The 24750-nt window shown below is 52.1% G+C and overlaps 11 protein-coding genes across 11 annotated transcripts; 2 read left to right on the top strand and 9 right to left on the bottom strand.

The window, feature by feature from the left end:
- Positions 1 to 182: 182 nt before the first annotated feature.
- Positions 183 to 947, bottom strand: TRVA0_011S01266 (uncharacterized protein; the record flags this gene model as incomplete). Its single annotated transcript, XM_076683836.1, has 1 exon — positions 183 to 947. One exon carries the CDS (start codon positions 945 to 947, stop codon positions 183 to 185), a length of 765 nt encoding a protein of 254 aa, XP_076541883.1.
- A 2347-nt stretch (positions 948 to 3294) lies between these two features.
- Positions 3295 to 5433, bottom strand: AKR1 (ankyrin repeat domain-containing DHHC palmitoyltransferase family protein; the record flags this gene model as incomplete). Its single annotated transcript, XM_076683837.1, has 1 exon — positions 3295 to 5433. One exon carries the CDS (start codon positions 5431 to 5433, stop codon positions 3295 to 3297), a length of 2139 nt encoding a protein of 712 aa, XP_076541884.1.
- Positions 5434 to 6239: 806 nt separating this feature from the next.
- On the bottom strand, positions 6240 to 7364 carry TRVA0_011S01310 (Gfo/Idh/MocA family protein; the record flags this gene model as incomplete). Its single annotated transcript, XM_076683838.1, has 1 exon — positions 6240 to 7364. One exon carries the CDS (start codon positions 7362 to 7364, stop codon positions 6240 to 6242), a length of 1125 nt encoding a protein of 374 aa, XP_076541885.1.
- A 448-nt stretch (positions 7365 to 7812) lies between these two features.
- Positions 7813 to 9693, bottom strand: SHE4 (She4p; the record flags this gene model as incomplete). The annotated part of the gene is made up of 1 exon (XM_076683839.1): positions 7813 to 9693. One exon carries the CDS (start codon positions 9691 to 9693, stop codon positions 7813 to 7815), a length of 1881 nt encoding a protein of 626 aa, XP_076541886.1.
- Positions 9694 to 10264: 571 nt separating this feature from the next.
- On the bottom strand, positions 10265 to 11175 carry YNG2 (histone acetyltransferase YNG2; the record flags this gene model as incomplete). Its single annotated transcript, XM_076683840.1, has 2 exons — positions 10265 to 11082; positions 11136 to 11175. The coding sequence occupies 2 exons, from the start codon at positions 11173 to 11175 to the stop codon at positions 10265 to 10267; spliced, it is 858 nt and encodes a 285-aa protein (XP_076541887.1).
- A 150-nt stretch (positions 11176 to 11325) lies between these two features.
- On the bottom strand, positions 11326 to 12212 carry TRVA0_011S01376 (DUF4112 domain-containing protein; the record flags this gene model as incomplete). The annotated part of the gene is made up of 3 exons (XM_076683841.1): positions 11326 to 11794; positions 11868 to 12052; positions 12111 to 12212. 3 exons carry the CDS (start codon positions 12210 to 12212, stop codon positions 11326 to 11328), a joined length of 756 nt encoding a protein of 251 aa, XP_076541888.1.
- A 271-nt stretch (positions 12213 to 12483) lies between these two features.
- CIN5 (Cin5p) lies at positions 12484 to 13047 on the bottom strand (the record flags this gene model as incomplete). Its single annotated transcript, XM_076683842.1, has 1 exon — positions 12484 to 13047. One exon carries the CDS (start codon positions 13045 to 13047, stop codon positions 12484 to 12486), a length of 564 nt encoding a protein of 187 aa, XP_076541889.1.
- A 955-nt stretch (positions 13048 to 14002) lies between these two features.
- On the bottom strand, positions 14003 to 15963 carry YAP1801 (clathrin coat assembly protein AP180A; the record flags this gene model as incomplete). Its single annotated transcript, XM_076683843.1, has 3 exons — positions 14003 to 15817; positions 15867 to 15884; positions 15940 to 15963. 3 exons carry the CDS (start codon positions 15961 to 15963, stop codon positions 14003 to 14005), a joined length of 1857 nt encoding a protein of 618 aa, XP_076541890.1.
- Positions 15964 to 16884: 921 nt separating this feature from the next.
- Positions 16885 to 18510, top strand: TRVA0_011S01442 (uncharacterized protein; the record flags this gene model as incomplete). Its single annotated transcript, XM_076683844.1, has 1 exon — positions 16885 to 18510. One exon carries the CDS (start codon positions 16885 to 16887, stop codon positions 18508 to 18510), a length of 1626 nt encoding a protein of 541 aa, XP_076541891.1.
- A 1047-nt stretch (positions 18511 to 19557) lies between these two features.
- PUT2 (1-pyrroline-5-carboxylate dehydrogenase) lies at positions 19558 to 21255 on the top strand (the record flags this gene model as incomplete). The annotated part of the gene is made up of 1 exon (XM_076683845.1): positions 19558 to 21255. One exon carries the CDS (start codon positions 19558 to 19560, stop codon positions 21253 to 21255), a length of 1698 nt encoding a protein of 565 aa, XP_076541892.1.
- Positions 21256 to 22435: 1180 nt separating this feature from the next.
- On the bottom strand, positions 22436 to 23839 carry TRVA0_011S01486 (ceramide glucosyltransferase; the record flags this gene model as incomplete). Its single annotated transcript, XM_076683846.1, has 1 exon — positions 22436 to 23839. One exon carries the CDS (start codon positions 23837 to 23839, stop codon positions 22436 to 22438), a length of 1404 nt encoding a protein of 467 aa, XP_076541893.1.
- Between the last annotated feature and the right edge of the window lie 911 nt (positions 23840 to 24750).

Here is a 24750-nt window from a genome sequence, read left to right on the forward strand (position 1 = left end):
AAAATTGGGGCATCGCCTTGGCTCCAGCAGTCCGGATCGCATCGCTCTTTCAAGATGCCCCCAGTAGTTAAGTGCTCCATGGAACTATCCGCAACCTTCTTGGCCAAATCAAGATATTCATCGTTACTCTCAAGGGTGTAAAGCTCCGCGAGACCGCCAATCAATTCGCCTTGGTTATAAGTTCATACTGGGCCATTATTAGATTGACAAGTAGAACTGTCAAGGCCATCAACAATAAGGTTTTGGTCGTTGATCATTCCGGAATCCTTAATCCAATTATACGCCCTCCTTGCCCAGTAGCTGTATTTTGACTTGTTGCCAGTCCGGCTGGCAAGCTTTGCAGCCACATCCATCAGGAGCAAGTTTGGAATAGCATTCTTCCCCTTCTTGTCCTGGTTCCAGTAGACTCCACCCCCACATTTATCGTCCCAGTTATTAGAAATAACCTCAAAAAGATTTGCAGCAGACTGCAAAAACCTGCCATCGTGAGTCACGTCAAACACTTTGATCCAAGCCAGAGCCCACCATCCGTCATCGTCGTAGTAGGTGAATGGCCGAACAAACCCATTCTCGACATATGGGGATGGCTGCTTGGAATTAAGGTAATTGAGCTCTCCCTGGTCACCGCGGGACTGTAGAGTCTGCTGCTGCGCTTTAGTGTAAGTGTTCTCAAAGACCCAATTGTACTTGCCTGCCGTGTTTGGCATTTGCTTAACATAACTTGCAAGGACATCGACTGTGTTTGCAGATGTCCACCATTCAGACCCGCTGCCGAGGTCGTGATCCCAGAGGCCAGTGTCATTATTGTAGTACATATTGACCAGGGAGTCGATGGCGATACCAGTATTGTCAGCAATAGCACAAGAATCGGAAGGCGCTGCCAATGCTCTAGGCATGGCTGACAGGGCCGCCGCCAGCATGATGCAGAACAACGTTTGAAGCGACATGTATGTGATAGAGGAGCTCAGTAGACGACGACGGTTAACACACCGGTCAGAGAAAAGACACCTCGTCAGAGGAGTTCACATGAGAGGATATTCTAGTTGGTTATATACCACGCGCATGGACAGTAAATAACATTTTGACAGCCTCATGCTGGAAGGGATGGTTTAACTATGTCATACAGACCTGAAGACATGCATCACAGCAATTGGCGCAAAAAGTAACTGAACAGACAAGAAGGAACATGGCCCCTAAGCGCACTAGTTCCAGTTTATTGCAATTGACTTATTTGCTTTTCACATTCACAGGAGGAGCGAGGGAGAAGGAGGTTCATCATAATGATATAAATCTATTAATGATATTTTTACTCATCAGGGTAGGGGGTACATTGCGGCTACTGAATAGCTCTCCTCCAACGCATTTACATACAAGTTATAGCCTGATATCCACATTATTTAATCATTGCGCCGTAATTTTGAGTAGCTTTTGTTAAAGGGGATGAGACCAGAAGCGAGCAATTCTGTCCAGGGATTAAAGTGGTTGAATCAAGTCTTAAACTGTGAGATCAAGGTTCAAAACGCGTTGGATATTTATGGCTCAAGATATCATCAAATTGCTCCTGCCCAACGAATATTTAACTTTACACGGAAATTATGAGGCGAATTAAGAAATACCGTATCGTTGAACAACCCAAGAGGGTAGTTTTTGTACTCTCTTGTCATACGCGCTTTTCCAGTTCTGCTCGGCAATATTTCTCAGAGCTTTTCCTTCCCAAAGATACAATAACTGGACGACCCCCTTTGAAACGACCTCGAGACTTCCTGTGCCACTACGAAAGTGCTCCTTCTATGACCAATATATATGAAGCTGATTGTTTCACCGACTTTCAGGCGGACACTTTAGTTTTATTGTCCATTAACGAAACGCAGATTCACTACTCGTAGAACATTCCGGCCTACGTAATAATCGCCTCCTTACAATACGCCCAGGGCGCCTGTAATTGTGTATGTATTATACATCTGTGGAAATGCTATAATTATGTACTGCAGAATATCGATTCGGCCAAATAGGCTAGGGGTTTCAGCCTCTGAACTGGTTTGTCTATATGTCTATTGCTTCTTACAATTAGGGGCATACAACTGCCATGATGGTACCCGAAGCTGCCACTTATGTTTGAGTGGAGTCAGAGCCCCTGACAATACCCCCTTAAGGGTGTAATTGGTGGCGGCAATTTCTGTAGCACATACGAGGTCGATTAGTTTGTCAATGTTTTCTTTCTGTCTGTCAAATGGGCAACTACTGCTGTTGAATTCGAACCCATTAGTTTTTTTGTACATTACCATTAGGTTACCGCAACATTTAATACTGGCTGTGTTGCCATTATGTTACCAGCAGCGCAGAGCTCCTACAAAGCAGAGCTAACGGATAGAAGCAAGACACTATCAACGTTGGTTATCACAATCTCACCAACTGCGGTATTATGGGTAATACCAGGTAGATTCGTTTCAATACTGTAAAGTCTGGTGGTGTCGCTACATATACCTACCTGGCACTCGCCTAATTCTTCCCGAGCTCGAGCGTCCGCAGAATGCAGACAAATGGGAAAGGTGATTTGACTTTGAAGGGGTTCAGTGCGATAGAATTGGCCGGCTGGCGTGTCATTCCACCAACAGTATGACACTTCATGGGATCTGCGTGATTATAGCTGATTGCGGGACTAATTTTCATCAAATCTGCTATATCACGATTCCGCACGAAACAAGAAATATAGTAATGCAGTTGCCCCTTAAATTATTTCCACTGGCGATTAAGCACCATACTACATAAAGTAGCTTTGAGTGTCCTGCTACTGCAAGCTAACTTGTTGCAGCGACATAATTTATATGCCTTTTACTACCGGTACATTAGAAGCGGAATTATCTGATCGTTAATTCCTCTCTGCTACTGAAATACACATAGTTTCCGAGAGCTGATTTCATGTACATTTCTTCAAGTTCGTCCCCTGAATCATGCTTGTTAAGTACCTACGCATCGCGCCCGTCAGAAATCTGCAACATATTCGTTCAAGATCTGATCTGATTTGCGACGGCGTTGGTACTTTGTATAGCCGATATGACAATAAAATCAATTGTGTCCAAGCTATACATCGTACTAAAAAAAGTGTCATAGCAGTGTAGTTACAACCGGTGACAGTGACCAGAACATAAACAGCACTTGAAAATTGACCACAAACCGTTTATTCGATCTAATGTTCTAAATGTTCTTTTTTACTTTGTTCGTCATCATACATCTCGTTACTCGCCATCAGGCATTCGGCAAAAGCATAGATAGTCTAAGTCTAACATGCCGTGTTTAAACCTGATTGACCATTTCATACTCATGGTCAGCAGCGTTTGCAGGCGATCTCTGTCGTCGCGTTTTCGATGGGAATTCCCACAGAGTGTAGTAGTCGATCGCCTGGCCATTGAGCCTGGCCTCGCCGCTCTCGCCCACCTTAAAAACGTTGCATCCGCCCCCAGTCGGCACCCAGAAGTCGAGACAATTTCGGACGACACCATAGTCGACCGGGTTTGACGACCGGTTGTGACTGGTACCCCGCCCAAACGTGTCTTGCGCAGTGCTAAGGAACTGGTCAATACCAAGAACCTTGCTAATGCTCGAGTACCACCGCTTCTGGCGGGCATGCTTGAATGCCTCTACGGCGCCAGGTCCGGCAGCAGCCACCGATTTGTGGTCCATGGGCAGAGACGAGAAATCGTCAGCTCCCATGAACCCGAATCGGTGCAGATTAGCAGCCTCGCTAGTCGTCATGCCCTTTGAAACCTGGACTAGCTGCACAAACACGAGAACGACGACCCAAGACAGCTGGAGCCCAGCCCAGACAATTGCCTGGGTCATGAACGAGCTGTACTTGAGCGGGGTGCACAGGACAAGAGGAGCGAACGCGCAGTCCCCTTCGTCGGCCTGCGGGATCGTGTCCACAAACACCCCGAAATAAAGCCACAGGATCATGGGAATGCCGCACATGAGCGCCACTACATAGATAAGGAAGATACGATGGTTTCGGGCACCAATGACATTGTTGACCCACGGGCAGTAGTGGTCAAACTTGGCCACCACTTTTTTAGAGCTGCGGTCGTACTTGGACCGCAATGGCTTTCGCGTAAGCGTCATTATGCAAAAGTGGCGAGTGTCGTACTCCCCGAGGTCAATGAGCTCCTCAATGACCTCGCGCTGCTCCGTGACCCCGGAGAGCTTTGGAACGTACCCGGGATCCATGAGCATGGCCCGGAAGAAGGTGTATAGTACAGTACCGAAGGTCACTGCGAACAACGCATTGACAAGAGGGGCCCGTCCAAACGTAGCGGGCAGGACTTCGAGCACGTAACAAACAAGCACCCAGAAGCACGAGCCGGCGAAGATACCGGATAAAATCGGCGACTGCGTGAGCACTCCGTGGCCCCGGTAGGCGTTGGGCAGGATTAGTCGCTTGAGCGAACTGATGCTGACCCAAATCTCTGCCAGAGCCGCCGGGATGCCCAGATAAACTGGCAATGCCGCAAGAGTGGCCATAACAAGCCCCAAAGTGGCAAACGGCAGCAAGAATGCCACGATATCGACCTGCTTCTTTGAGAGTCTCTGGGGGCGCGGAGAGCCATTGGGGAGCCTTCCGGCCTCCACAAGCGCTGCCTGCCACGAAGCAGTAGTCTTCATCTCCTCTGCCATGACGCGGGGGCTCTTACCGTCGTTGTTCTTGGCAAACACGTCTGATCCTTCCTCGATGAGCCGACGCATGCAAACGCGGTTACCGCGCACAATTGACCAGTGTAGGGGTGTGAACCCCAGCGAATCAGTAAGTTTAGCACTGGCACCCCAGTTGAGCAAGCAGTCTACAGTCAGAGCATCGCCCTGGTACGCCGCCCAGTGGAGCGCCGTGCGTCCAGCCGGGTCTACAGTGTCCACCGGAAGGCCCTGGTGAAGCAGATAAATTACGACAAGCACATTCGACGAGTAGACGCCCAAATGGAGAGCATTGAACCCTTGGGCGTCGGTGCGAAGCGGGTCTGCACCGTGCTGGATAAGCAGGTGTGCGATGTAGACGAGGCCGTTTCGGCACGCCCAGTGAAGCGGGGTCGCCTCGAGCTCACCGCCTTTAGCATCAATTACCGCTCCACACTCAATGAGGTATTTGCAGACTGATAGATGGTTGTTAATAGCCGCCCAGTGGAGAGCTGTCGTGCCGTCCGGCTCCACGGTCTGCGCTGTGGCATCCCCGTCTTCAAACAGCTGCTTCATCTTGGTCAGGTCGCCAGCCTGGCCTGCCTTGATTAGCTCGGAAGGCTCTGGCTGCTTGGGTGGTGCTGAGAAGGACTCGGTGCTCACTGACGTAGCCGACACCTGCGGGTCTGCTGGCTTAGAAACGCCTCCCACCGACTGGGGAGGGATCCCGGGGGTCGATACCTCGGACTCGCTAGAAACTCCTTCCTCCATTTAAGCGATTTTTTTGGTCAATTGGCGGCCCCAAGTGGATAGATGGGGGTGGAAAAAGGGCTTATAAAATGGTTCTAATGGCGATTTCGATGCGACTGGACCCTGAAGGCTGAGCTTTCATCTGTTTTGGCGATCGGAGATCCGTAACACTGCCCGTTGCTGCGGCTTCTTACGCCGCATCACCACTATTACCATTGCCGTCGGCTCTGAATGATTTTATTTATAGCATGTGGAAAATCAAGAGCTTTTTTTGGCAAATTATTGAGTGGTTCATTTCTTTACTCTGATTGATAAAGAGAGGGTAATGGAGGTGAACGACCTATGGACCGTATCGTGTATCCTAAACACCAGATCTAAGCATTGAAATACGTCATACCGATGCACGGATAGCGGTAAAATTGCCCATTGTATTGTTATACCTGCTATACCGGCCATTGACATTTTACATGATTCAAAAGAGTAGCAACCAGTCGCTATCATATTATAGGTATTGAGCCATGTACAATTTACACAGCACAGATAGTGATGAGAATCATGAGAAGTAAGTATTGTAGTGAGTAGTCCCAGAATATAACAGCCTGGTTTAGTTCAATGAATTGGCCCATGGGACTTGTGCGACGAGTCAAGATCCACTGTAATGCTACCGTATCTCCATTTATAATATTGCTCAAAAAAGAATAACCATCCATGACTTACGTATTGTTAACATCTCGAATCACGTAGACCTAAGAAAATCAACTACAACCCAGTGACCGGCTTATCAAAATTACGTATTCAGTTATATATATATATGTGATGGTATTTATTTATCGATAAACCCTCTCAAGATCAATTGGATAAGTGAAATCGTTCTGCTTGCGCACAGTGTCCATGACCTCCATGATGACCCGTGACTCCTCGAGCGGCATGATATCGCTCTCAAGCTTGCCATCCCGAATGCATCGCGCACATTCATCAGCCTCGTAGAACATGCCGTGGCCTGGCAGCTTGAACTCTCGAACCTCTCCCTTCGGGACAGACCCTGGCGCAACGGCATCAGCCGTCACACCCTCTCGCTTGTAGATAGTGAACGACTCCGGCCGGAACGGCGCCCACTGAACAGTAATCTCACCCTTCTCTCCCGAGATTCGGCACACACAATCCTCCGGAGTTCGGACAACCATCGAAGTGCTCGCTGTCGCGATAACGCCGGACGGGAACCGCAGAGTGATGACCGTAGTCTCGTCTACATGAGTGAACCGGTGCTTGGTCATCAAAGAAGCCACCTTTGGCGCCCTCCGCTGGTTGTCTGGGTCATCATAAGCAGCGACAAACACCCAGGTCAGCGCATAAATGCCCAAATCAAGCAATGCACCACCGCCGAGATCGGGATTGAGCAGCCGGTGCTGCGTGGACAGCTCTGGGTCAAACGCAAGCGAACAATCGCTAGCAATCTTGTAGATCTTACCAAGAATGCGCTCTTCAAACAGCACTCGCTGAAGCTCTCGCATCAATGGGAAGAATCGCGTCCACACGGCCTCCATAAGGAACACCCTCTTCTCCCGCGCAATCTCAATGAGGTGTCTGGCCTGGGGCTCATTGATCGTGAACGCCTTCTCGCAGAGCACGTTTTTGCCGGCCTCGAGACACAGCTTGCAATTCTCGTAGTGCATACCGTGCGGCGTAGCGACGTAGATGATGTCCACGTTCGGGTTCGCGACCAGCTCCTCGTAGGTCCCGTAGCACTCGACATTATCGCCAGCCCCGGCGTCTTCCGCGAACTGGCGCGCCCGCTCGACAGAGGTCGACGAGGCAATGGCCACAATCTCGTGCTTCACGTCGGTCACGCCCCGGGCAGCAGGCACGGCCAACAGGTCCCTGGTGAAGATCGCAGCAATGCCGCCTGTGGCGAGAATGCCCCATCGCAGCGTGAATTCAGTCTTTCCTCCCATTCTTTTTTTTTCTGTTCTGGTACAATCGTGGGTTACGGGGGATTATTTAACGTGGTACTATCTCTGAGTCGCAGTCGGTTGATGTTACGTTGTGTCCGACCAGCGTTATGGCGATGCCCTGCAGCGGGGAGCCTTGTTCTCCAGAAAAACACGCTATCGTGAGTCTCGACAGCCTATGGTCGGGGGGCATCTCGTAGCCTGTCGTCCCGCACTCGTGCTATATGTAATAGAATGTAATTTTTAACTTTTCATATTGGCCAGTCCTCGTGGTAGCATTGGTCAACTTTACCATTGGTCAGTCCTTGTAGGTCAATCCTTGTAATACCATTGGTCAATCCTCATAGTACCATCAAAAGCCAATGCTTGTAGTTGGATAGGGCAAGCGTTGCAATACATTGTTGAAAATTGTTGTATGGCCATTGCTAAGGCCAATAATATAGCATTGATGTTACTGAAGCTTCTTGTAGCTGTCCATGGCGATGGAGACGACTTCAGAGTCCCGACAGGACCTGACGAGGCGACCAAGTGCGTCAGCGGTGCCCTTCGTCTTAAGAGCATCCGTCTGGCCTCCTTCAATTACGTTTTGGATGACGACGACAGCCCTTAAAAGCAGCTCGCGGTCGGACTCCTCGAGCAATTGAAAGACTTTCTGCCACAGACGATCGACCTTGACCATTTCCTCGGCGGCCACTTTCCCCCACTCGCTCAGGACCGCCAGCGCTCCTGCCGCAGCCAGGCGGGTTGGCCGGTCGTCAACGTCTGTGAGGAGACTGACAATCTCCAAGCGGCTGCGGGCTGGACCGCTTCCATCGAGGAACTTTTCTGCGCACAGCGGGGACATTGCCAAGTTGCATACGAGCTCGACGCTTGCCCGCTGAACTAGCTGGTTCGCATTAGTAAGTAGCGTATCGATACGAGTGAATCCCTCCCGGATGATCTTGTCACGACAGCTGTCGTCTACAGCCGCTAGATTTGTAAGCGCCAACAGGGCTTCGAATATGTCAAGAAGCGGGACTTCCGAGGATTCTGCCGACAGCTGCTCGATTAGCGGCGGAATCGTGGCGAGCGGCGAGATCTTGCCGCTCAATGCAATAGCGGGGTCAACGGAGATGAGTATTTTAGCCATTGCGCTGGCCGTTATAGTCTGAGAAACGGCATCTAGAGTGAACTTGGTGTCTGCAGAGGAGGACTGAACTATCAAGTAGAGCAGCACAGCCAGCCCACCCTGCTGGGCTATAGTAGCGCGATGGGCCTTTTCAACAGCCAGGTTTCGCAGGAGTATGGCTACGGTCCTGCGGCTGGACTGTGTGAATCGTGGCGCGTTTTGTGAAATCATTCCCGTAACGCCAGTGTCAAGAACCGTCTTGTTTCGAGCCGCCACCACTTTATCGTCCTCTAGTACAACGTTGTCCACGCCGGATTTGCCAGCATAGCCCTTGAGCTCGCGCATTTTGGCCTGCTCTGGCGTCAGTTTTGGAGCGTATTCGGTAACGTTGGCCAGGACAACGACGGCACAGTATACCCACGGTGACTTCTCAATATGACTTTTTAGAATGTCGACCAAGTTCGTTATGATAGACGGGCGAGAAATAACGCGCTTCTTTACTTCAGTTATAAGCGATGTGTACGCCAGGCCTTCCAGTGCTACTGTGTAGTATTTGCCCATATTTTCTTCGCATTTAGAGTCGTAGTTGGCAATGAAAGACTCAAATATTTCCGAGAGCTCGGCAATCTCTTTTGTGTTCTCCGCCTTTTTTGTGGTAGCTTCTGTAGCCTTGGTCTTGACAAGAATAGACGCAGCGAGTAGCTTAACCGAGGGTTTGTCTACATTCAGCGTATCGCCTACAATTGACCCGAAGTTCGCCGCCACAGCAGCCCGGGACTCCTTATCAACACACGCCGAAGACAGTGCCTCCAGGGCAGCTACAACTACCTGCTCAGACACAAAGAGTGCTTCATTGAACTGCTTCTTCTGGATGGGCTCAATTGAGAACACGGCTCTGCCCATGTCTGGGTTCAGGTGGAAGAGCGTCGAAATCACGGCGAACGCATTGACCAGCGACTGCTTGGAGTCTTCAATGATAAGAGATTCAACAGTCGACACGAGGGCCACCTGCGCAGCTTCAGCATTGAGCTCAATACACCTGGCAATGGCAATTACTGCCTGGGAAGTCGACTTGGCCTTGGGATCAAGATACAGGCAAGATATCGTCACAATCCGCTCGCAGGTGTCTCTACTTAGAGCTGTGACCGAAGTGATGTACTTGATTACGACGGTGAACCCTGAGCTGCCAGAATCAAACTGATTTTCCTTGTATTTCCCACGCATATACGTTAAAGTCGAGCCGAGGACCTTCTCTTTCAGGGTGGTGGTACTGCTATTACTGCCCTGGATCCACGCCAGGCTCTTCAGTTGCGGGTCATTTTCCACGAAAATGCGGAATACTTTATCGTCAAAGCCACTTTCCAGCTCTGACAGGTTTATTTCGTCATATTTCGCTTCATTTATAGCTCTAACCAGCTCCTCCTCCATTTTGCCATTCGTGGTGGTGTCGGGAGCCTCTCCGAGATGGCGCTGAAATTTCACTCTAACGACACGACTACGAATATACTAGAACTAGCAAGGGTACAATTGGCACAATATAAATAACTAGAAATACTCCATGAATACTCTACGACTTCAATTGACTTGGGGGTAGCCACCTCCGCGTAGCGGAGCCTCAGGGGGGTTTGGGGGGACTGGTCCCCCCATGAACAGTCGGCCACTTCAATTGACTTGGGGGCCAGCCCCCAAACCCCCCTAGCTCCGCTTCGCGGAGATCGTGAGGGCTATGTAGTTCTGTAGTTGCATTAACTCTAGAAACTGCGTCGTTGTTGACGACAATAAATAAATAAATAAATCACTTGCGTCGCTTGGTCTCCTTAAAGTCGCGCTCTTTGCGCTCCTTAGTACAGGTAGGACAGTACCAGGTGCCCGACGGAGGCGCTGTCAGACCGACACACGCGTAGTGGAACCACTCGTACTGACAATCAGGGTTGTCGCAAGCAACCATGTTGCCAAATGATACCTGCTGACAGGTACAATACAGCGTTTCCTCCTCCTCTCCAAACTGTGGCAGCTGCAATTGGTCTAGATGAAGCTGGTTCTTGTTCCTTACGAGTGCCGGAGAAGTGGATTCTGCCTCCGAGTCGGACAGAGTACTTTCTCGCGCAGCCACCGAAGCCGTCTTCTGGCGTTTAGGCAGTCTTGCGGCAGGCGTGCCACCGCGCGACGGGGCAGGAGAGCTTCGCTTCTCGCCTGCAATTGCTGAAGAAGCCGCAATTGATTGGGCGCGTGATCGCGCCGCAGAGCGCGAGCGAGTCACCTCCGGTTCAGGGGAAGATTCCGCCGCCGGAGGGGGCGGCGCAAGCATATTTTCATTCTGCAGCTTGTTAATGTCGTCGTCCAGGCGCTTGAGGTGCTTGGCAATGATATAGAGGCCTGTATTTGACAGATCGCACTTCTGCTGCTGAAGCTGCATGGCTTTTTCAAAGTCCGCACGTATTTTGGGGTACGACGGGCCCTCTTTCGGGTTCTCTGCTAGCGAACCATGGGCACGAATGAACTTGTGGATCTGGTTATCGCGTTGTTGAATCCGCTTCCGCGTATCGTAGAACTTGAGGTCGCGGTCGCCTATTTCCTCTAGAATATGCGCCAGTTCGGCCGGCAGGTTCACCACTACAAAAAAAGTTAGTCACATCCTTCGCAGAAAAATTAAAAAAATTACATACAGTCCGACACGTATTGCTCCAGAACGGTCGCAGCGTCCATTTATTAGAATTAAAATGTTTATGAGAAGAGAAAGCCAACTAGGCGGTCTTAACCAAAACGCTGCCCCTACTGTATCTGTTGGCGGGTGGCAATTTTTTTGGATTTGACGTGTGAGGAACGTTTGGTGTTGTTGCGCCCGCGTTGGGAGTTTTAGTAGGTGCCCTGTTGCTGGGGCGACGGGTCTCGAGGCGGCAGGTGCGGCGGTAGCGGTGGGGGTTGTGCCACCGCCGCAGAGTTTGCGGCTGCGGCGGGTCGTGCAGGGCCTGCCACATTGGGGCTGGATCCACTGGCAGTAGCAGTCTTTTTCCCCGGGACTTCTCCCGGAGCATAGACCTTCTTGCCTATCATGACTCCTCCAGTACTGCCACCTTCGCTTGCGGGGACCGGGTGCCTCGCGGCTTTCTTGCGCAGATGTCGCTCGAGAATCATGTAATTGCGCGAGTTGGACTTGTACACAGCACCGGCAATTGACCCTATGATGGGGGTAAACCCAATAGCAAAGTCGATAATGACGTTGAGCACCATTTCGGACCGAACGGTCCCCGGAAGCCCGCCCTCAATCTTCTCGCATGCATTGATAAGATTCATGCCAAACCACATGTTGATGATATCTCCCACACTTGAATCACCAGTTAGCAATTGATCTCAACATCCACTATTTCCTACCGCTCAAGGCAACTTTTCAAACTTACACTGGAAGAAAGCCAATGATGGCAGTCCACCCTGCACGACAGCCACACATCTTGAAACAGAGATCCAACCACCAAGCCTTGAGCCTGATTTTCTTGAGAACCTTCTCGTCATTCTTGGACAGTCCCGTAGGAAGCTGGCGCTTGATGTGTTTATGGGACTTTTTTCCCCCCTCGTCAATCTCAATCTATTACGATTAGTAATCTACCAACCAAAGTGCGCATCAACCAATGCATATCGCTTACCGTTTCGTAATAGGGGTCTTCGGCGGTCAGGACCTCCTGAACCTTGCCCGAAGCATATTTAGAAGCATACTTGTTCACTAGATACGTAAATGGATTCACCATTGTTACAATTACGAGTGATGGAGAGAGAGATTGCTACTGCCAGGAGTATTGCTGCGATGCGATATCGTGATACGTATGGGGAGTCCCGCCCTTGTCCCACCTAGCAATACGCCCCACCACTCCTCCAAAATTAAATTCCAGGGGGTCGAATCTCCCTGCGTTAAGCATCAATTAATGGACATGTTCTATAAGCAGGAAAATATATCTAATGGACATGTCCCTATAAAGGAGGAAAAAAAATATAATGGAGAGTCATTAATAAAGGAATAAATTACTTGCCTTCAAGGGCTTTGTCGACCTTGCCTTCCAGCGCTGCCTGGGCGCGCTGGTAGACGGCTGGAGGGGTGGGCACGCCTCCGCTCGTCGCTGGATGCTCGAGCAGCTTGGACTGCAACGCCATGATGTAGTCGCGCAATTCCCTGTTCTCCTTTTCTAGCGCCTCGATGACCGCCTTGGACTGCTGCAGCTCCTGCACCTTGGCCTCGAGGTCCTTGATGTACACTTCCTTGCGCTGGCGGAACGCCCGCTGAGCCGCACGGTTCTGCTTGGCGCGCTTCGACTGGGAGAGCAATCGGCCCTGCCGGCTGACCATGTCGCTCTCCTTGTTCTCGGCGTCGGGGTCGACTCCGCGCATTGCGTCGGCGACAGCGGCCTCGCTCTTGAGGCTGCTCTTGTCCGCCGCAGCGACCGCGGCGGCAGCCGCTTGGGCGGCCCGAATTTCGTCAAAGTTGTCCTGCTGGTTCGGAGTGTCGAACTGCGGGTCGATGGTCGCGCCGTTCTCGCTCATCTCGACTTTGGCGTTCTCGCCAGACCAGTATTGGTTGGTGGTCTCCATTCGGTGGTGGTTATGTAATTTATTACCACTTTTCTTAGGGGTGGTGGTGTCAGCCAAAAGCTTTTTCCCTTCCAAGCACGGCTCTCAACGTCAACAAGCTCTCCTGTACTACGCTCCGAAGCTGGGCAGATCGTTTGCAGTAAATTACAAATGGTTTCTGGCTCGCAAAGCGCTCTCCGCGACGCGTTCAATCGGCGTTTCTAGCTACAACTGCCAATGGCTGGTCGGGGTGGAAATAAAGGAGGGTTAATCCACTGGCAGTTGGCGCTTTGTAATCCCAGCGCGGGCCCATTACTAAGTTCCGTTGTTTTCCGTTTGCCGCCCCCGGAAACGCGTCTCTTTCCGGCATAGTAATTGGTTTCCCCTTCAACGCGTATCCTCACGCGTCTTCTTCTCATGTTGATCAGTCGCAAAAGACAGCTGGAAGAGCCCTCTGAGCCTACCAAACACGTCTGTCATGGCGTCGCGTCTCATTTACAGGCGCTGACTCTCGAGAAGCTGCGCCAGGCCCAGCTCAACCTGACCAAGCAGCCCTCGCCATGCATCCCGTCGACCCTCAGCTGTTACGACTGCGACCGCCAGTTGGACCCCTATGACGATGAAAGAATCTGCATTTCCTGTGAGCGCGCCGTCTGTGCGTACTGCTCCACCTACCGTGGCAACGTCGTAAAGTGCCTAAACTGCATCTGCTAACCCGAATTTCTGTACTATTTATCCATTCCATTGCTTCAATTGACTTGGGGGCCAGCCCCCAAACCCCCTAGCTCCGCTTCGCGGAGATTCTAGTAGAGATGGATAATCCTCCGCGTAGCGGAGACCCAAGGGGGGTTTGGGGGGACTAGTCCCCCCATGAACACCCGACTACTTCAATTAACCTTGGGGGCCAGCCCCCAAACCCCCGTAGCTCCGCTTCGCGGAGGGATTGGAAAAAGGTCTATATAAATTATACAAAAAATTAGATGAGGTTCTGGTGCTGGTATTGGTTCTGCTGTTGCTGCTGGGTCTGGGGGAAGACGGATACGGTCGGGAGGCTTTCGAGCCCGCCAAACGTGGGCTGGTAGGTAGACGCGTTGGGGTTGGTGTTTGGCATGAACATGGACTTGCGGAATGGGTTGGCCCCCGTGGACTGCGGATTCAATGCTTGGGGCTGCTGCCGCGCAAACGGATTGGTACCCGTACGCTGGAGAGACATTGATCTCTGCAACTGAGGCTGTTGCTGAGGCGGCTGGAGCTGTTGTAACTGTGGCTGTGGCTGTTGTAGCTGTGCCTGCTGGTCTTCGGCGAGCACCGGAAGAGTAGATGCACGTTTGAATGGGTTTCCAGTAGGAGTAACGAGCATCGATTGTCTGAACGGGTTCCCGACGCCGGTGTTGGCTCTTCTGAGCTGAGTAGGCTCATTGAAATTAGTGGGCTGTTGCATGAGCTGAGGCTGAGCCTGCTGTTGGCCTGTGAACTGAGGCTGCGCTTGTTGCTGGCCTGTGAATTGAGGTTGCGTTTGTTGTTGGCCTGTGAACTGTGTTTGTTGCTGACCAGTGAACTGAGGCTGCGTTTGTTGCTGGCCAGTGAACTGAGGCTGCGTTTGTTGCTGGCCAGTGAACTGAGGCTGGTTAGTGAACATGGACTGTCCGCCATATGGTTGCTGAGGCGGACCGGTGAACTGTGGCTGCATCATTTGCCCAGTAAGCTGCTGCTGCATCATGGGCTGGCCGGTAAAGGCGTTCACCACCATGGGCTGTTGCATCTGTTGGGCCTGTTGAGGCTGCTGTGGTTGTTGTGGCTGGAGGAATGGGTTGTACTGGTTAGAGGATGTCGCCTGTTGTGGATCAAACACGGCTTCCTGCATAGCCATATTGCCAGCACTAAACAAATCAATTAGATCTCCAGCCGGCTTGGACTCTACGTTGGCCCGCGAAGCCCCTACCGACTCGCTTGTCTGCCTAGGATTGGTAGCCGGGCGGTTCGACAGGTTCTTCTGGGCTTCCTTCTCCGCCAAATACTGTCTGTGGTTGATCTCAAAGTCCGGGTCGTTAAGATAGTCTTTCAATGACTGGGTTAGCGAAGTGGGCGCGTGGCGGATATTGGGCACCCGCAGTTTGGTCGCCGCCTCGAGGTGCTTGGCGATCTTGAGGAACGCAACCACGTTCGACGTCTGCTTCGTGAACCCCTCGTATATATCCAATGCATAGGTCGCGTCGATCTTCGACATCTCAAAGTAGTGCTCGAGCAGGTTAATAACCCCCTCGTTGAACACCTGGTACAGCGACAGCAGGTCGTTGACCAGCAACCGGAACGCCGTCAGTACAATGTCGTTGTTCACGTCCTCCTCGAGGAACTTGCACTTGAGCAGCGCGTCAATCTGCTTGTACACGCTGCGACATTCTCGCAGCAGCCCCTTTTCCACCGTTAGCTCCTTGAGCCGGCCCTCGCCGGCCTTAGACTTGTACCGGACATAGTCTACCTGGGTCTTCCGGAACTGGACGGCCCTCACATGCAAATACTGCGCGTAGCGCGCCATCGAGATGGCCTGTGGGTTCGCAGGTGCCCGGATCTCGAGCATGTGCGCGTTCTGCGACAGGTACTCGAGGGCCACGTCCTTAGCCCCGTCTCGGATCATATAATGGAGCACCAGCAGCGCCTTGTAGACAATCGTCCATGCCGAGTCCTTGAGGCGCGCACTCAGCGCGTTCATCACCGACCGCACATCGTTGTCGTACTCGTTGAACGTCGTCTGGAGGATGGGTTCAATGTACTTGGGCTTGGGGGCCGCCAGCTAATACACGTTAGCCCCTCAATTACGCCAAATTTGGGGGGAAACCTACCTTAATCTTCGTGGCGCCCTATACACATCAATCTTGGTTAGTCAATCCGTCTATCCATCGGTTTACGACTTACCTTGACCACTTTCTCGTATGTCATTGGCGTTGGTTTGGTGGTGTGTTGGAAAGGGGTTTGGTGGTGAGGGGCGGAGCGGTTTTGACACACACGGTCCAGCCTTCCTCCACCTCCGGTTATTATGTCTATCGGGGAGAGTTAGTACTTGGAAGATCCAGACTAGGGGCTGGGTTAAGCTTTCACTTTGAAACGTAGGGGCGGTCAAACGTAGATAGGCTGTTGGGTTGGAAGACCAGTATAGTTGGCTTGTATTTCCAGCCATTACGGGCCAAGGTGGGTACCGTTTGCGTACAATTGGTGGTAATTTGCGTAATTGGCACCTGCACATTTAGTACCTGCCCCCACATTAATGCTTGGCACAGCATAAATATATAATCCTGTCGTTATAAACGTGTAATTCTGCCGTTATAAGTTCTTTCGAAGTCGCCGGAACCCCCATTGAAGACGGTTGCTTGTGCTACGACAACGACTGAGACCCTTGGCAGTCATTCTCACTCCACGTCTTATTTGCTCTTGACGACCGAGGATACCGGCACCTCCACAATTTAAAATCCTGCCATTATAAATTCTTTAAAAGTCGCCGAAAACCACATAAAAGAGGGCTTCTTGTTCCCGCAACGACTGAGACTTCTCGCCAGCCTATCTCTCTGCGTCTTACTGCTGACCTCAGACGATAGCGGAATAGACGGTAAACGAGGATTGTTGGCTGTAGACGATAGAAGGTCTTAGCATACTCTCGCAAGCTCATCAGCTATAAGTGTAGTCATTCAGCTCGGACTATTATCAGCCTTACTTTAGAAAGTAGTTCGGGCCATTTTCAGCATAACTTTAAAAACCAGTTCGGGCCATTGAGAGCTTTGCTTTAAAAACCGGTTCGGGCCATTGACCGCTTTGCTTTAAAAACCATTTCGGGCCATTGCCAGCTCTACTTTAAAAAGCAGTAACATGCCGCTGAACGAAGGAACTCCTCTGCTTTTTGATGACTGGGTTGTCCCGACCAGGACGGTCTCCTATATCCTGCTCCTCACAGTTATAGTCGGAGGCCTCCAGCTCTCGTGGAGCGCGGAATTCTCCAATGGCACGCCGTTTTTGCTCTCCCTCGGCATGAGCAAGACCCTCATGTCGCTCGTCTGGATTGCTGGCCCGCTTGCCGGAACTATCGGACAGCCCATTGTTGGCGCTCTCAGTGACGACTGCCGTCTAAGCTTCGGCCGACGGCGGCCATTCATCATCGCCGGCGCCGTTGCCACAATTGTTAGCCTCCTCGTCCTCAGCTGGTCCAAGGATATCGTACGGCTCTTGCTGCCTGCCGGGGCCGACGAGTCTGAGGTCAAGCGCCGCACCATCCCAGTCGCTGTGGCATTCGTCTACATCCTGGATTTCTCTATCCAAATTATCATGGCTTCTGCACGGGCCTTCATCGTCGACAACGTGCCAATCCACCAACAGCAGCTGGCCAGCGCCTGGGCAGCGCGAATGATTGGTCTCGGCAGCATTGTTGGATTCGTTCTCGGCTCGCTGAAACTCCCCGAGCTGCTGCCATTCCTTGGCGACACGCAATTCAAAGCCCTGAGTGGATGCGCCTCCATTGCGCTCGTCCTTTCTGTTCTGCCTTCCTGCCTGGCCGTCAAAGAGCGAGACCCCGCCGAAGACTGGACCATCGCCAAGGACCCTCGGTCGGGAGCCGCCAAGCTCGCCCATATCTTTTCCCAGACCATTGACACCATAAGAAACCGCCTGTCGCCGCAAACCAAGCTTGTGTGTGCTGTTCAGTTCTTCGCCTGGGTCGGGTACTTCCCACTGCTCTTCTATACCACGACTTATATCGGCGGGATCTATCTGCGGCAGGTTCTTCGCGACCGGCCAGGCGATGCTCCACCATTCTCTGATTCAGAGTGGGCCGCGCTACAAGAGGAAGCAACTCGCCGAGGCACTCAGGCCATGGTGTTCTACTCTTTCACGTCCGTAGCGGCCAACTTCCTTTTGCCGTATATCGCCCAGCCATCCTACACGTCTGAAGAGGAGCTCGAGACGTTCCGCGAAGCTGAACGGTACCACCATGAGGCATCAATTGGGGCCAGGCTCAAGTACGCCACATTCTGCCTACTGTACGGGATGCGGGTTCCGGGGCTCACTGTGCGACACATCTGGACCTACTCCCACCTGCTCTTCATTGCGTGCATGCTCGCGACGTTCTGGCTCACCAATGACCGAATTGCAACCGTCTGGGTCTCGGTGCTCGGCATTGTGTGGGCGGTCTCGCAGTGGTCTCCATACACCATCATCTCCGAGGAGATCTCGCAGATCAAGGTGCTAAAATGCGACGCTGAAGCTGACGCCGAAATCTTGAACTACGAGCACGAGCCCGGTATCATCCTAGGAGTTATGAACATCTTTGTATCCGCACCACAGGTTCTCTCTTCCCTCATGGCTTCACTATTGTTCAAGATCTTTGCGTCAGACTCCCCCGTCGACGAAAACGACAGCCTCGGCTGGGTCTACCGGTTCGGCGGCCTCTCTACCATCGTCGCCTGCTACCTCAGCCTCTATATCAAAGAGCCGCGGCAATAGCTCCTCTTCGTTCGTTACGCCGTAACAAAACCTCCCAACAGCCTGTTTATCCCGGCTACAACCTCCCAGCAACACCGTTACTAACACCTCTCTTAGCGGGGCCACAGGGGCATATCGAATACTCCGCAGCTTCAATTGACTTGGGGGCCAGCCCCCAAACCCCCGTAGCTCCGCTTCGCGGAGATATTATAGCGAATATCATGGTGCTTTTAATTAACTTGGGGGCCAGCCCCCAAATCCCCGTAGCTCCGCTTCGCGGAGATATTTGTTACGAGTGGGTAACTTCGTGGTGAATTTAGTTACAGCGTTACGAAACCTCCCAACATCTCATCAACTCTTCCAGTAACAGCATGCTAAGCTTTCCACAGGTCGTCTCGATGAGATGTTGTCATTTGAGGGGCTTCGTGGCGCTATTTCGTGGAGAGTCCCTCCGCGTAGCGGAGACCCAAGGGGGGTTTGGGGGGACTGGTCCCCCCAATGTTACTACTACTGTACGAGGATACTTGAGTTCGCTACGCTGTGTCGCTACGAGTGCCTGAATGGGGTAATGATCATGTTAGTTACGTAACAGCATCTCATCGCGCATTAACTCAGCCCTGCCTGCACATTACGGGGAAAAGCAAGGCAAAACGAGACAGTGCCCCGGGTGCGGAGAGAAAGAACTACGGAAGATACAGGGACGCCCGGGGAGAAAAAAAAAGAGATAAAAGATAACGATAGGAGATGGAGTAATGCAGACTCGGTTCTAACGGCATTCCACGGCGACGCGAGTGGTTTCCGGCCAATTGTGTGCGCGACGGCGGAGAGATGGTGAAGGAATCTCTGTCTGGGGAGCGCGACATAGAGTACACGGGTCGATTTGGCCGGAACACAGCGTTTTTCGGTCCCCGCAGAACACCACCCTCTATACCCTCTTTGTGGATATTTAAGGGCCCGCAAATCTGGAGATTCACTTCTTTCTTCTTTTTATCATCTGCAATTGATAAAATTACCATCTCCAATTGATAGGAGAGCTAGAGATTTTAATTAATTGAGAATCAATCGAAAATGTTGTCTAGTGCGTCGAAGCGATGCGCTGCGAACCTGAGCAGGCGGTACTCGACCGCTCAGGTCGGGGCATTCAAGGTCCCCCAGATCCACAACGAGCCAGTTCGGACGTTTGCCCCAGGCACTACTGACCGATCTAAGCTGCTTGACGCCCTTAAACGGGTCAAGTCGACGACGGAGCAGATTCCGCTCGTCATTGGCGGCAAGGAAGTGTTCACTAAGGACAAGTTCGACCAGGTTTCGCCATACAACCACAAGGTCCCCATTGCCAATGTGTCGTCAGCTTCAGCCCAGGATGTGAAGAATGCCATCCGAGCTGCCGCTGAGGCCAAGCGTGATTGGGAGAACGCCCCATGGGCCGACCGGGCTTCGGTCTTCCTCAAGGCGGCGGACCTTATCGCTGGCAAGTACCGATACGATATGCTCGCCGCTACCATGGTCGGCCAGGGCAAGAACCCGTACCAGGCGGAGATTGACTGCACCTGCGAGCTGATTGACTTCCTGCGATTCAACGTTAAGTACGCCGAGGAGCTCTACTCGCAGCAGCCGTGCGAGACGATTCCGGGCATCTGGAACCGGGCTGAATACCGAGCGCTCGAGGGCTTTGTGCTCGCCGTGACGCCGTTCAACTTCACCGCCATTGCGGGTAACCTGGTTGGCGCCCCAGCGCTCATGGGTAACACGGTTGTGTGGAAGCCATCCAACACGGCTGTTCTCTCTAATTACCTGCTCTACAAGGTGCTGGCTGAGGCTGGTGTGCCAGATGGCGTCATCAACTTCGTTCCAGGTAACCCAGAGACCGTTGTGGGCACTGCAGTCGCCGATAAGGACTTTGCTTCTTTGCACTTCACTGGTTCGACCGACGTATTCAAGAACCTGTACAAGCAGATCGCCAACAACCTGGACAACTACAAGTCATACCCGCGAATTGTCGGTGAGACGGGCGGCAAGAACTTCCACGTTATCCACAAGTCGGCCGACGTGTCGAGCGCTGTCAAGAATACGGTGCGAGGCGCGTTTGAGTTCCAGGGCCAGAAGTGCTCTGCCACTTCGCGAGTATACGTCCCCGAGTCCATCTGGCCACGATTCAAGAAGGAATTGGTGACTGAGGTCGAGTCGCTTGAAATGGGCGACGCGACCACCTCGGACGGCATCCATGCGTTCTCCGGCCCAGTCATCCACGAGCAGTCGTTCAACAAGCTCGCCAACTGCATCGCCGAGAATCTCAAGGATCCCGAGCTCGAGCTCGTTGTCGGCGGCAAGACCGACAAGTCCACCGGCTACTACGTCTCCCCGACCGTGTTCGAGACCAAGAACCTTGACCACGCCAACATGAAGACCGAGTTCTTTGGCCCGCTCGTAACTGTCTACGTGTACCGGGATGTTGACTACGAGACCATCCTCGAGAACGTTGACCAGAGCACCAAGTACGGCCTCACCGGTGCCATCTTCGCCCAGGACCGTGCCGCCATCCGTACCGCCCAGGAGAAGCTGCGACACTCGGCCGGCAACTTCTACATCAACGACAAGTGCACCGGTGCCGTCGTCGCACAGCAGTGGTTCGGCGGCGCTCGTATGTCCGGCACCAACGACAAGGCCGGCTCGGGCAACATTCTCTCCCGCTTCGTCTCCATCCGAAACATCAAGGAGAACTTCGTCCCCACCACCGACGTCCTCTACCCATCCAACCAGAAGTAACCCCTTCCCCTTGGTCTTATAATTTGTATTTATTGTATCATAACACCTCCGCTTGCGTAAAGCCCTCCTATTCTGCTTCAATTGGCCCAAACCCCCGTAGTTCCGCTTCGCAGAGATCTAGCCGGTGGACTCAACTGGTCTCAGGTGTATTCGAGGGCCAGCCCTCGAGCTCCCGTATCCTGGGTGTAATGGTTACAACGTAACAACCTTTTTTAACGTTGTTTGCAAAATCCCATCCGGTCGGTTACAAAAGTCCCGTTACAATTTGTTACAAAACCTTGTTACCGCTCAAATCTCCGCGTTGAGAAGTCGCAAGGGAGGTTCAATTGACTTGGGGGCCAGCCCCCAAACCCCCGTAGCTCCGCTTCGCGGAGATCTTAGCATGGAAAGGGGTACTTATCCAAATCAATTTGGTTACTATCCGTGTTAACAAATAATCGGCAATTGTTCCTTCATCGCACACCTTGCCTTCAAATATTGGATCCAAAGAGATCATAGGTTAAGAGGCTTATTTGAGTGACCAATTCGTGCCATGCAAACCGTTAACTGCGGTCTGTAAAGCAGCAAAGCTGTACGTTCGATGTCGCTAGGCAGAGCTTCTCAGTCTCAATTCCAGGCCCAATTGAGATTTCATTGAAGCCTAATGTAACATTAATAATGTCGAAAATCCCCGTGAGTGACAAGAAAAATAAATTAGCAGCTGGAGGTATGGTTCAATTTCTTCTTGTCCGTATCAGCATTGGTCATTCATTGAATTAATTTACCAACACCTGTGTGATGTAAAAGAACTCAGTACCATACTACTTGGTACCGCATTTTTGCTCAGTAAAGTTATGATACCAGTCAAGTTCTAATGCCTGTCAACTGAAGAATTGAACCCATTAATAACCTCTACCGCTTTTCAGTCCTTATTAACGAATCGTTAGAGTTTCAAAAGCACACCAAAGTGGTAGAACTTCGGCATTAAATACCATACTGCTTCCAATAACCTCCGCGAAGCGGAGCTACGGGGGGTTGGGGGCTGGCCCCCAAGTCAATTGGTCCAGTATAGCCATGCAAGGACCTCTTGCGCGTAGTGGAGCCTTAGGGGGGTTTGAGGGGACTCGTCACTTCATAGTTATAGACTGTGTGATTGAGTAGTACGGTTTTATTGAGACGGCTCTCTATGGGTTTGTTCGTTCTAAGAACGGGGGAATGGTGAACGAGACATGAAGGGGATGCGCTGGCCGATGCCGACCTCCTCGGCGGTGAGGTCCTTCTTGATTCTAAACGGGCGGGAGCGCCAGATGATGATATGGCCGGACATGGCCTTGATCCAGATGAAGAGGGCGAGGTACTCACGGATGGCCCACGCCTTGAACCAGGCGCCTAGCGACCGGCGGGCGAAGCCTGGGCGCACGAAGTACGGCGCCGTGCCATACTGGTGCTCTACGTTGCGGCAGGAGGCAAGGCAGTGGAACTGGTGATAGTCTATCATGCACCACGCGACCATGTGGAACAGGAAGTAAGTGAAGGACCAGGACCCGCCGAAGACGCACACCGACATGGCGAAGGAGCCGTAGGCGCCGGCGACAAGTGACTCGGTGAACGGCTCAATCATGGTCGCTGCCAGCACCATGTAGCGCCGCACGCGGAGCCACCGGATCCTGCGGTGCATGTATCCCTTGAAGGTGAAGTCTTTCTGGGGCTGTATTACAGAGTCGCAGGTCATGGCGGTGCGTCCACCGGAGTTCCACAGCGCCTGAGCAATCATGTTGTCCTCGGCGATGTAATTGGCGAAGTGGCGGATGCCCTCGCCCGGTTGCGATTGAGTAACGCGGTCGAGGTCGGAGCGGCGGTACAAGTTCGACTTGCCCATGACGCACGGCGCCAGCGCCATTGCGTTGATGGCGGCGTAGAACTTGGCATGTGCGGTGAGCATGAACATTTCGTCGAGCGTCGAGCCCGGAATTCGTTCAAGCGTCTGCGTGTCGGTGTTGATGGCCAGGGGCAGGTGGTGCACCAGCTTGACACGCGGGTTCTTGTTGAATTCCTCGACGGAGCGGGCTAGAGTCCCCGGAGAGACCCACGCATTGGAATCGAGCACCCACACGAGATCGTGCTTCGACTGCTTGTATCCCTTTGCGAGGTTGTTGATCTTAGGGTTGGGGCCATAATGGTCGTCGCCGATGAGAAGGCGCGCATTCACGGTCGGGTGTCGCTCAATGAGAGCTCGCACGACGTGAACGGCCAAGTCCTGCTCGGATTCGACGCAGAAGAGGATCTCAAAGTTGGGGTAGTCCTGGTTGAACGCGCTCGAGAGGCACGCCTCCATCTCGGTGTCGATGCCTTTGAGCGGGCGGAGAATCGTGACTCCTTCGGCGCCCGACGGCGACAGCTTTGGGAAGTGTGTCGTCGTATACTTTTTGGAGATAACGATGGTTCCGGTCAGGACGTGGGCCACGACTACGAAGTAGAGCACGAGGAAGGCCAGTGCGACGATATTGGTGATGAGGTAGTGGTCTGCCGAAGACTGGATCTCGTCCGGGTCGGCAGCCACGGCCTGAACAAACGCCAGAAACGCCAGCAGGAGCAGTAACACCATCGGCCTTTGACGTGTCGTCGGTCGGTCTACTGGATGGTGATTTTGTAGTGATCTTCCGGACCGGCCCGGAGTTCCCTTTCCGGGCGACCCGCGATTATTTGGCAGTGCAATGTGCAGGAGGTGGTTAACATGAACGACCAGACAGCGACTATTTGGATGTGCAATACGCAATCCTGCACTCGCAGAGTATGTTTAGGCGACCCGCCGGATCAATTCCTTCCCCCTCTTGCTTTCTGATAATTGCGGCGTCAAGCCTCATGCTCAGGCACAGCTGTCATATGCCTACATGTACTTCCTGCCATGCGCTAATTTCGGTTCGCCTGGAGCTGCTGTATTACAATACATAGGGGCTTAAATATGACGCGCATCCCCTGAGCACGGATCCATCCTGCATCATCAACCAATCCAGGACAAATCATAAAATGAGGGCAAAATATATATGAAGTAAACAATTTAACGTACAATTAGTCCAGATGCAAGCTAATCTCTAACTCCAATAGGGGGGCCAATTAATGAAATGAGATCTATAACTGTAGCAGTAATGTTCTGGGTCCACTTACGACCTTAAAATAGGGGTCCCCCTGGGTCCATCTTGAAATCCATGTAGTTATGTACCCTCTCTACTCAATTACAGTAATGAAATAAAAGCGACTGTAATAGGAATGTTTTCTGGGTCTACTCACTACCTCCAATAGGAGGGTCCGGGGGAACCTCTACCCCCTGGATCAGTTAATGAAATCTACGTGTACGCTAATTCAATGTAGTTATGTTTTCTGCTCTACCCGCTACTTATTGCTCACTCCCTCTAATAGGGGATACAGGGGACTTATCCCTCCAGGACTAAACAATCCAGGACTCCACGCAAGTTCAACCACTTTGTAGTTGATTTAATACTGCATTTCGTTTTACAA

The sequence above is a fragment of the Trichomonascus vanleenenianus genome (assembly GCF_965637985.1).
Source record: "Trichomonascus vanleenenianus strain CLIB 3782 genome assembly, contig: TRVA0_011S, whole genome shotgun sequence".
In the NCBI taxonomy this organism is placed as follows: Eukaryota; Fungi; Ascomycota; class Dipodascomycetes; order Dipodascales; family Trichomonascaceae; genus Blastobotrys; species Blastobotrys vanleenenianus.